General features: G+C 34.6%; 1 protein-coding gene across 1 annotated transcript; it reads left to right on the forward strand.

Annotated features, from left to right (window-relative positions):
- Positions 1-3899: 3899 nt before the first annotated feature.
- Positions 3900-5000, forward strand: LOC136065363 (uncharacterized). The gene is made up of 2 exons (XM_065768465.1): positions 3900-4142; positions 4332-5000. The coding sequence occupies exons 1-2, from the start codon at positions 3900-3902 to the stop codon at positions 4998-5000; spliced, it is 912 nt and encodes a 303-aa protein (XP_065624537.1).
- Positions 5001-12482: the final 7482 nt, after the last annotated feature.

Raw genomic sequence — 12482 nt, forward strand, 5'->3', positions numbered from 1 at the left:
CCAGCAAGACACAAAACAGAGAAAATTTCTAAAAAAGTCAGCACTGAGGCATAGATTTTGGCCGTATATTAAAGTGAAAACATAGCCTTTTGGATTCTATTACTGGGACGATGGAACACATAGTAGTACATTATATATGTTTGCGGTTTGACAGAGGAGCACCGCGGCCAAGCCAACTGTCTTCTTCCAAACCGTCTAAAAACTAAAAATAGTCAAACTACATGTTTTTTTTTTTTTTTTTCCTTTGACCAACAGTGACCTCGGAAAGCCCAAATCCTAAATCCGTCCTAGTATTTTTCTTTCTTTGACATTTTTGGAATAGTTTAATAATTGCCTCAAAACAACATTTTTGTTATTAGTGGCAACTCTAGAAATTATTTTTAGAGTGATCACTAAAAAATTTAAATTATACAAAATTTAATAAAGAAATAATTTGAATATATTAATGTCACAAAAAAAAGGCAAATACATGAAATATTACAATTTTTTGTATTAACAAAGAGAATAAGAAAAAAAAAAAGACTAATAAAAGATTAAGTGCAAATTGAAAATGCGAATATAAGAATAATAAAGTAACTATAACAATTTCATAACAAATCTTATGCAACAAGTTGTTAGCATGTTATTGGTGGGTAAAACATGTCAATATTGAACCCGAATTAAAATTAGTAACTGCTTACCACATAAGATTTATTGCAAAAATGTTGTGGATGTAGCATTACTCTTATATTTATTGAACTCAAATTCTTATGAGTCTCAAGTAAAAGTGCTCAATATTTTTATTAGGGTGGTCATAATAGGTTAATTTAGTAAATAATATTTTTTTTTAAAGTATATGTATACAATATTTTCAAGTTAGGGTGGTCATAAAACATATTAATTTTAAATAATTATATATATATATATATATATATTTTTTTTTTTTGCATATATAAATTTTTAATTTTAAATAATTATATATATATATATATATATATTTTTTTTTTTTGCATATATAAATTTTTATTTTGACAAGAGAGGGTGGTGCTAGGATCACCCTCACATACAAGTAGAGTCGCCAATGCTTGCTCTTCAATATTTTATCTAAAACACTATTTTATTTTTCCACTACTTTGAATGGATTCTTATTAATGGATAAAGTTTTTTTTTTTTAATTAAATAAGTATTTGAATTATGCCCAGAACAAATCAATTGGTGTCTTCACCTAATAATAATTTTTTATAAAAAAGTGGACACCATTGTAGAAGCACGAAATTAAAATGTGTTTAATTGAGCACTTATAATCACAATTAATTTCATTTATGGGTTTAGTGTAATCCAATGGGAGTTTTGTATAAAAACCAAACAATTTTTTACCAATGAAATAGTATTGAAGATTTTATTCCTCTAACTTTACTGTTACATTCCTCACTGTGTATCTCTCATCTCTTTTTTTTTTTCCCCCTCTAAATCTCCAAAAATGACCATTTGTGACTTCTGCCCATCTCTTTCTTTTTATACTTCCCTAGTTCTCCTTTTTCATCTTTATCCATTACTTTATTTACCTCATTTTCTTCTCCAACATGTGCTTTAGCATGTGCTGTCCTAATTTAATTAGGCAATTTTCTGTCCTATTAGGCTCTTCTTTTCTTAAGGTTATGATGAACAAAGACTTTTGAGACTTCTTTTCTTATTCTGATCAATTATCTATAGCATTAAATGCAAATGTGTCAAGTGGGTTGTTGTAAATCTATAAGGAAGATCGTGAAAATCATCCTTGGATATCCACGTACGCCTCGGAATTATGCCTTGGTAGCTCGGAGCATAGGTTGACATGGGCAGTATGGTCGGAGTGCTTCACCTCAGATGGTTTCTATGGTTATAAATGAATGGATCCAAGGTGATGGGTTTCGTTGGGTCGGAGTTTGAGGTTTAGGTACTTTGGGGAGGTTTCTGTTGAGCCTTTGTTTGTATTCCAAGGTATGTGCCCGATGGAGAAACTTTTCAACTTAGAGGGATACATTTTGGGCCTAGTTTTAACTTACGGCCCAATGCTTATTTGGGCTTTATCAGCCACCTCCCCATAACCATAATTTAAAATTATATCATATCTATAAAAAAAAATACCTAATAATATACTCTATTTTTTCCCTATATTCTATTTAAATACTATTTCTTTATTTTTCACAAGAAATGTATAAGTTCCTGCAATAAAAGTTACTATTCATTTTAATAAATATTTATGTTATACTTATTATAAATTTTACTACATAAATTTTCAAATTAATGTGTCAATTTAAAACATTAAAAAAAGGGTTTAAAAATTTATGGGAGAAACCACTCTCATCCAAACCACTGACCCTAGATCCAAGATCCAGGTACCCAGAACCCTGAAATGGTTAGAAGTTACTTTCCCTTCAAATTGGACTCTAGAGAATGAAAACTTTCCTCTCCAAATCCAAAATCCAACTCGGAACCCAGACTTAGACTTTCTCCAACAACTAGCCGATGGTACGGTTAGACTTAGTTTTGACCAGTCTTGGTTTAGAACACCCTTAGATTCACCCTTAGGATACGAAGAATCCAAGTTTAGATCCCCAGTGGATCTACCCACTAGTCATTCACCTATCCTTCTTAGAGACAGACCTGCATCCTAGTGTAGCTCATCCAGACCTCTAGCACCCTTCCCAAAATCTAGAAGAGATTTAGGACTAGAGCTCCAAGGAGTCCAGACCAAATCCAAGGTTAGCACACCTTGCTACATAGCCAGACAAGACTCAGTTGTTGATCAAGAAGATGACAACAACAGTCAAAAAGCCCCATCCCCATCAGGTACCGATATGATGAACCCATATCAACATGAACCACAAGATCCTTTTTAGCAAGAATCTGAAATTGATCATTAGCTCATGGTTACCAAGAAAGAGTTCACCCTTGATCTTGTTGCCCTAGGCAAAGAGTTTGAGTCAGAAGAAAACAAACTCAAAAGAGAAGCCTATAAAGCCAACCACACCAGGGAACAAAAAGTAGAAGTTTTGGAAAGTTGGAAAACATTCATGAAAGAGATATCCAGTAATGTCCCCTTCTTTGAATATTTTGAGAACCACTTTGAGTGGCACAAACAGTCTTGTGTCATCACCAAAACTAATTGGACCAAACTTCCCAGCAAGGATGCTAGTAGTCCTAATCAACTAGAAATTGTTAGATCTAGCCATCCACCCCAGGAAGCCATAACCTTCAAACACTATGGAAGTGATTTAGTTGCCTCTCCCTTTAAAACCCCTACCACTCCAGAAGAAAAGGTAGTTAAGAAGGTCATAGAGCAGAACAACTATAACACTCAGTGTTTAGGTGTTATAGAAAAATGACTTGATAAGATAGAAGACCGGATAGAAAACAAGGTTATCCTCCAGCCAGGAAACTCTAGAAAACTTGTCTAGACCCTAGAAAAACCTTTAGTCAAGCTTCCAATAACTAGGCAACCCAGCCTTAGACCTAAGGATAAATCAGCCTTAAAAATAGTCAACCAAAAGCTTGAAGAACTCGTGAAGAAGGAATCAGTCACCACTTCACCAGTTACTGCTTCAACTAGTGTTGATCCCTGATTAGATTCCCGTCTAGTTGTCTTAGACATCCACATAGCTTCTAGTAGTTCTAGCAGAACCTCCTCAAATAATGAAAAAGAGATAGAACATCTAGAAAACTAGTTTAAAGGTTTACAAGTGAATAAGCTTCTTAAACCCAAGGTAACCCCTACTAGTCTAACCAAGAATTGGTATCCCATTCTTACACCCCCTGGCCTCTAGTTCGAGGAAAAGAATGTTAGTAGCCTGTTCTCAGTGTCTTCAGGTAAACTCTATGAGTGGAACATAGATGGCTTGTCAGAACAAGAAATCCTAAACAAGATACAGCATATGACCATGGTAGCCAATAACTACATCAGTGAAGGACATCCCCATACTGAGGTCATAGAGCTCATAGCTTTAGGATTTACAGGAAAACTTCTGCAATGGTGGAACAACTGCCTTATAGAAGAGTTTAAGGAAGACATCAAGCATGCTGTCCAGAAAGATGAGGAAGAAACCCCCATCTTTGATGAAAGCTTAGGTAGAGGAATTCCCAATGGAGTCAATACCTTGATCTATACGATCATGAAACACTTCGTAGGAAAAATCCAACAACATCACATCTAGGATTTACGACCAGTTGAGTAACCTTAGATGTAAAACCCTTGACAACTTTAGGTGGTATGAAGATGTGTTCACTACCAGAGTCATGCACAGAAGTGATTGTAACTCTCCATTTTGGAAGGAGAAGTTCATTAATGGCTTACCCACACTTTTGGTAAAAAGGTCAAAGAAACCCTTTGTAGCCCCTTAGGTGTCATAGATTATGATAACCTAACCTATGGAGACATCTCTAGCACCATTTGGAGTGAAGGAATGCATATGTGCAGAGATTTGAAAATCCAAAGCAAAGCTAGCAAAGGCAAAGCCAAGTACAAAGTAGGAAACTTTTGTACACAGTATGGTTTACCTTCAGTTCTTCCTAAGAGAAAATCCAAATACAGAGGCAAAGAATCCTCTGAGAAATTCCACAGGAAGAAAACTGCAGCCAAGTATTATAGAAAACAGAAGTACAGCAAAGATGATTTCTATAAGAAAGGTAAATCCAAGTCCACAGGAAAACCCATCCCAAAAGCATCAGGAAAATGCTTCAACTGTGGAAAAAGAGGCCATTTCAGAAAAGAGTGTAAAGCTAAGGCCAAATCCCTTATCAACACCCTTGTTAGTGACCAAACTAGTAAGGATGAGATCTTCAAACTCCTAGAACTTGCCCACTCAGAAAGTGAGTCTTCTAGCAGTGAGATCCGTCAGATCTACGAGTCATCCTCAGAATTCTCTAGAGCCTCCTCTAGTGGTCTTGATGAACCCATACCTTGCATGGATAGTTGTTGTAGGAACAAGACTATCAATGTTCTCTCTAAGCAAGAAGAGCTCCTCTTAGATCTCATAGAATAGATCGAAGACTTAGTCATCAAAGCTCAAAAGCTTACTGAATTCAAGAAAACCTTAGTTAGGGAAACCAGTAAACCCGAACCAAGGATTCTTGAGCCTAAAGTTGATTTGGAAAAAATCTACAATAGGTTTACCAAATCCAAGAAGGAAGCTATAGTCAATGACCTTCAGAGAGAAATCAAGGAAACAAAATCTGAGGTTAGGACTCTTAAGCAAGAGCTAACTATCCTTAGAGTTGATCACAATTTCCTTGACCAAAAAGTCAAAAATTTGGAAAACATTTCTCATCAAGGCAATGAGGAAGGACCCTCATTTCAAAACCCTTCTGATGATGAAATTGAAGAAACCGTTAACCCCACTATAGATATGGTCCAAGAACAATCTAGTGAACCATTCTTAGCAGCCATCAGTAGGATTAACTTCCAGAAATTGCATTCCAAAATCTAGGATTACTGTTTGCCTTCGATGGAAAAGAAATTCAACTCCAATAAAAGCATTTCACTCTTCCAGATTTTTAGCAATCTTCAGAAGAATCCAAGGCTCCCTTCAGCTATATAAGGCAGCCCAAGTTCAGTTCTGAAGCAAGTCCAGTTTTAGACACTACCTCAGGTCCAATTTTAGGTCTAGTCTCTAAAATACCTCCCTCTCATTACAACCTGTAATCTTGTAATCAGATGGCAACCCTAGTTTACATTTCAGTTTACACTTGTAACACCAGAGTTGGTCTTCACAACTGTAACCTATACATTTTATTTTGTAATCAGATGGCCTCCCCCTATCACCTGTAACTTACCCCCTTTTGGTATCATATATATATATATATATCAGGAAAAACAAAAGGTATTTATCTCTTAAAATTATAAAGTAGAAGATTCATTTTGTTGTGAATTTAACATTTAAAATAACATACAAAGAAGTTGATGATGAGGTCGCATTACATTAACCATATTTATTTTTCAAGACCTCTGTAGTTCAATTAGTTGACATATCCTAATGTTTCCAATGAAAAAAAATTTTGTGTTCAAATCCCCCCACCTCTATTATAATTTTTGAATTATATGTATAAAAAAAAAAACCATTTTTATTTAACTCCAATGTGTGGTTTCTATTGTACACTAAATTCATAATTCTTTTTTGGGACTTAAATATATTAAATCATTAAATAAATATGTCTGAGTTCTTCTATAAATACAATAAAATTTTAGAATATCTTTACAAAAAATGAAGAGTCAATCTATTATAAGTCAAAATAAAATAATATAAAAAATTATACTGATCACTCACCACATTTTAAAACAAAGGTTGTGTTAATGGGCATCACTCGTTAACAACTTTTAAAAAAAATTTCTAACAAAATTGTCTTTTTTTACAGTTTTATCTCATTTTTTTTCAACTTTATAAATATTGTTTAGAGTCTTTTTTGACTTTTTCTGACATTTTTTTATTTGTTTTTCTTTTTTTGGGGCACCATAACAACCACCCGTGGTGTTTATTAACATTTCTCTTAAAACAATAGTGCAATTTTACTATTATCTTAACCTTTCACAAAATGTACTAGTGTCGGAATTAAAATTTTAATTGGTTGGCAGAATTTACGAGAGGATGCATGGACCAAGTTCTACCTTGTACGTCGCTAGGCCCTGCATAAATCTCAACGAACTTACCTATATCAACTGGATGACATGACATATGAAAGTAGGGACGGAGCTAAAACTTAAAATTAGGGGGGCGGCTTTGCTGTTGGCTATGTGCGGCAGTTCTAGCCTCTAGCTCTGCTGCTTAACTAATTGCTAAGGCTTTTTTTTTTTTCTCTAATTTTTCTTTTTGTGTGCTTTTGATGTGTGCATTGTTACTGGGTAAGGACGAAATTATTTTATTTAAAATTTTTTAAAGGGTTAGGCTGTTTGTTTTGGGTAAAATTGATTGATTGAACTTAATTATTTTTAACTTTGTTATTGGTAATTTTTGTTGTTAGACTAATTTTTTTGGGGCTTGTACCTATAAATTTTTTTATGGCGTTTAGAAAGAGGAAAATGCTAGAGTTACAATTTCTTTTTTACAAATTGTTGATGTAGTGAGTGGTTATTGATAAGTAAAAAAGTGATGTAAGTGGTAGATTTAGATGCAAATTAATAAAAATTTACTACCTCAACAGTTTGTAAAAATATTACAAAAAAGTTTATGACTATAGCATTACTTTTAAAAGAACCAATGATATTATTAAGGGAGTAAAGTATAATTTTTTAGAACAAAATTTCTAAAATTAGTAGCTACATATATACTAATATTTTTTATTAAAAAAATAGGTGGGGCCATTGCCCCAATGCCTAAGTCTACCTCCGTCCATGTATGAACGTGTCTACTTTCCAGAATCATCCAAACAAGGACTCGTCTGAGCTGGCTGACACTGTCCAAGTGTCTAACATGCCGAGAGTCACTCCTTCAAAGTGTGAAAGTCAAAACAGTAAAATGGGCCCAAACTACTTCCGTAAGCAATACCAAAATTATAATGCCTCCGACCTTTTTTTTTTTAATAGAAAAAGGCCAATTTATTGAAGAAAATGAACAAGTCATGGTTGCAGAATAATACGTTCATAGGACACCGACCATCTCAAAAACTGAAGACACTCCTCAAACCTAACATTTTATAAAATACTTATTGAACATGATTAGTTAAAGTACGTAAGTGAATTTTAGTTAGCTCAACTGATAAAGTTTTTGATAAGTAAATAAGATATTTGAAGTTTAATTATCGCAAACACAAAAAATTAATTGAATTTTGTAATAAATTGAAACTCTATAAATAAATAAAAAGAAAAAAAAAAGACTTCATAATAGCTGGTTTATTTGAACAATTAATACCAGTTGATTTTTTTGACTTTTGGGTCAAGATGATGCTTGTTTATCTTTTGCATGTTCGAATATTTCAAACTAAGGTTGTGTTAATGGGCACCATAAGGTTTCAAATGTGTCAGTTTAGTCTCTAAGCTTTTGCTATTGTGTCAAAATAGTTCATGTTGTTAGATAATGGATGGAAAATACTGACGTGGCTAACAGTAATATTAAAATATTATTATTTTTGCCAATTCAACTGCGACATCAACAGCCATGTGTCCTTAATTTATATATATAAATAAATAAATAAAAAGAAATCAGAAGTTTGAATAATAGCATCTATCTAATTGTTATCACTTGTGAATCTTGCGCCATGAATATCAATGGTTGTAAGTTGTAACAGCCTTGCTTGTTTGACGAAGATTGGGGTCCTACTCCATGAATCTGGATAGTTGACTTAGACAATCAAGTAGTTGCTGCATATGTTGTGATAAAGGATTTGGAGGTGGATATGAAATTTTTTTACAAATTACAATCAGGGTAACTATTTAGAGATGCAGTTGAAGAGGAAAAATTAGCTAGAAGATCACACAATGGGTGTGCTTAGGGCTGTCCAGATTTATCCAGTAACCCGACCCACCTGAAGAACTGACCGAATCTGACCCGAATCTGGTCGACCCGACTGCTCTGGTGGGTCGACGGTGGGTCTTCACCACTAGAAACCGATTCCGGCGGGTCGGTTTCGGTTTTCTGACCCTAAAACTCGAAAAACCCGAACCGACCAAAATATTTTCAGAGTTCGGCCAAAAATTCCAGAATCCGGCAATAATTTTCCAAAATCAGGCGAAGAAACCCAGATTCTGGCAATATATTCTCTTAGATCTGGTGAGATTTTGACAGGATCTAGCGAAATCTCATCAAATCCGATGAGATTTTCGTCAAATTTAGCGAAATCTCACTGGATCTAAGGGAAATATTGTCGGAATCTGGAAAACGATTGCTGGAATCTTGGTTTCTTCACCGGATCTGTGCTTTTTTTTATCGTTTTCTCACCATCTTCTAAGATCTAAGACTCCGACCGACCCGCCCGCCACCCATTGATGGTCTAAACCGCCTGACCCGATTACTTTGGCGGGTCGGCGGCGGGTCTAATTTTTTCTCACCCAATTTCGGCAGATTGGTTTCGAGTTGGGCACAAACCCGACCCGGACCGACCCGTGGAAAGCCTTAGGTGTGCTGGCAGACTATTCTCTCCCAATACCAACTAAAGATAGGATCTTTTTTTTTTTTTTTTTTTATTAGAAAAAGTTTGTATCTTTTTATTTCCATTGCAGATTTGGGTTAGAACCTTCATATGACGTAGATTCATATTCTATTTTTGTGATTTTGGTTTTTTTTGGCTTCATTACCGTTAGTGCTCTCACTATGGTTTTATTATTAAGAATAGGACATTGTTTTATTAAGTGTAAGGACCCAATTTGAACTCCTGCCCCAAGAGGAGTATGGACTTAAGCCCAAATAGCCCAAAGCAATAAATTTGTAGAGAGCGGGTTGAAAACTGGGTTTTAGTGAATTAGGCAATGAGCTAATAGATTTTAGTGATGAAGAAAAATGGATAATAGACGTTTACTAAAGAAAACACGTCCTCGGCCAAATCCGAGGAGACTGATTCTAGTATATTGCTTCTGAGATTTGATCACAAGTTTGGTTCTGGACTACTACAGTGTTTCTCTCTTGATTTTCCGATCCCCTTTCCTTCAAGGGTCTCTCACATTATATATCTCTTTACTAGTGATTTTGGCCCTCCATTTGTCAACCGTCCAACCCACTACTCGAGTACCCGTCCCATCAGACACCCATTCTGGCTCTCTATGTGTTACGGTGGCCAATGGAACACTGTTTAGGAGTCTTCTCCACATAAATGGGTCTAGAAAAGTAGCTGAAGTGCATTTAATACGAATGTAGCACCTTTTCTTTAGATATTTTTGGGTTTCCTTCCTTGTCGTGTGTTTATGAGACATGCTTCTGACACTGGTGCCTCTATTGAGGTTATTTTCGTCGTTGGAATACATATCAGAGAAATGTTTGTCATGGCCAAGGAGGTATTCCTCCTCGGGCCGCCTTTTACTCCTTTCTTACTCATGAGGCACTGAGCTGGAATCCCTCAACTATTTGTCTCTCCTTGGACATGCCAACATCCTTGGATAAGGCCCAAGGCCCAATATACAGTTTTGGGCCTTGTCCCTACAATAAGAATAAGGAGCAGAGGAAGGCAAGGGCTGGTAGAGAATGAAGATGTATCGGCCAAAGAGATTGGGAGGGAGTGGTTTCAGATTTGGGGGAGAAAAGCCAGTTTTTTGTTTTTGTTTTTAAATAAATAAATAAGGACACGTGGCTGTTGATGTGGTTGTTTTTTAATTTCATGTGGTAGTATAGTTCGCAACTAATGTGGCATGAAAAATAATTTTTTATTATTCCGTTTGACACATCAATTTTTTCCATTTAAAAGATAACAGCAGAGATTAAATTAACACGGTACTAAAAAGGTTGGGGATTATATTGATCAAATTGAAATGTTAGAGATCAAATTGAAATATGATGTAAAAAAATAAGGACCAATTTTGTAATTTATTCAAAGTATTTAGGCGTAAATGCACTTTTAGTCCTAACATTTTTTTTCCCCATTTTAGTCCCTACATTTTAATTTTACCACTTTTAGTCTCTAAATCAATTAACGCATTCTATTTTGGTCCTTTCCGTTAGCCCACCAACGGAAATTACTTAGGTGGCAAACTGATGCTGATGTGGCCAATAAAAAAAATAAAATAAATTTAATTAGCATTTAAAAAAATGCCATGTGAGCTTCTAAATATATAAAAAAAAAATTATTAATCAATTTTAATGAAATTAAAAAAGAAAAAAAAATAAAAACAATAAAATACATCAATTTTGATCTAACTCATTTTGAACAAGAACACACAATAACACAATCACAGATTTAAACATCAACACAAGAACATAAACCACAAACCCAGAACCAAACACAAAAAAACACAAAGTCAAATTTAAATATTAACACAAGATCACAAACACAAAGAACACAATAACAAACATAAACTAATTAAAAAGAGTAATTAAAATTTTTTCTTTTTTTTTTTTCTTTTCATTATTTTCGGAAGAACAAAGTAACATGTTCTTCATGTTCTTCGAGAAAGAACATGAAGGTTGCCCAGAAAATTAAACATGCTAAAATTCACATGCAAAAATTCATTCAAAATCTCTTTCTTCCACCGAATCCTCCAAAAAATAAAGCCCATAAACCCAGAAAAATAATAAAATCCACATGAAAAAAAAAAACTCAGAAATTTAAAATAAACACAGCAGCAACCCGAAACCATCAAACCCTATCAAATCTCATCCGCCCCTCTTTTCACTCTCATCCACTTCTCTTTTATCTCTCTAGACCATTCCCCAAAATCAAATCTCTCTATCTCTCTCTCTCTCTCTCTCTCTCTCTCTCTCTCTCTCTCTCTTTCCAAACCCAATCACTCACTCACTCACTCTCACTCTCTCTCTCTCTCTCTCTCTCTCTCTCTCTCTCTCTCTCTCTCTCTCTCTCTCTCTCTCTCTCTCTCTGGTGAAACCCTAATTCCCAATCGATCCGCAAATGTCGCCTCTAAACAACAAATCGATGATGATGAACACTAGGCCAGGAAGAATCGGCGGCAACTTCGACGAATCAGAGATGCCGTCGAACAATCTTTGGGTTGGTAACCTAGCCAGTGACGTTGCGGACTTAGATCTCATGGATCTCTTTGCCCAGTACGGTGCGCTCGATAGCGTCACCTCCTACTCTTCTCGCAGCTATGCTTTTGTCTTCTTCAAGTGAATCGAAGTCGTTAAGGTTGCCAAGGATACCTTACAAGGCACCGATCTCCATGGCCACCCTATCAAGATCAAGTTCGCTCGTCCGGTTTGTTCTCATCAATTTGTTCTTCTCCTGTGTATATATATATATATATATATATAAATACGATTCGTTTCGTGACTTTGAAATTTTGTGCAGTTTTTTATGTTTGTTATTTTGTTCTTTGTATTTGTGATCTTGCGTTAATGTTTAAATTTGAGTTTGTGTTTTTTTTTGTTATTGGTTCTGGGTTTGTGGTTTATGTTTTTGTGTTGATGTTTAAATCTGTGATTGTGTTTTTGTGTGTTCTCGTTTAAAATGAATTAGATTTGAATTGACGTATTTTATTGTTTTTAATTTTGTTTTTTTCTTTTTTAATTTCGTTAAAATTGACTAATAAATTTTTTTATATTTAGAAGCTGACATGGCATTTTTTAAAATGCTAATTAAAATTTTTTATTATTTTTTAATTAGCCATGTCAGCATCAGATTGCCATCTAAGCAATTTTCATTGGTAGGCTAACGGAAAGAATTAAAATAGAACGTGTTAATTGATTTAGGAACTAAAAGTGATAAAATTAAAATAGAGAGATTAAAATAAATAAAAAAACTAAAATGTAGAGACTAAAAATACATTTACGCCAAGTATTTATATCCGTCTTTACTTATGATTGCACTGTCGAGTTTGCTCGTGTCGGGATACGTTGACTACCTAAAATTCTTCTTTTTATATATATTTATAT

The sequence above is a fragment of the Quercus suber genome, unplaced genomic scaffold, assembly GCF_002906115.3.
Source record: "Quercus suber isolate HL8 unplaced genomic scaffold, Cork oak 2.0 scaffold_943, whole genome shotgun sequence".
NCBI lineage: Eukaryota > Viridiplantae > Streptophyta > Magnoliopsida > Fagales > Fagaceae > Quercus > Quercus suber.

Excerpts from the sequence above, each read along its gene's own strand:
- LOC136065363 (XM_065768465.1), top strand. The coding sequence starts at position 3,900 with ATGGTAGCCAATAACTACATCAGTGAAGGACATCCCCATACTGAGGTC. Across the intron at positions 4,143-4,331 it reads ATACGATCATGAAACACTTC|GTCAAAGAAACCCTTTGTAG; the intron begins GTAGGAAAAATC and ends TTTGGTAAAAAG.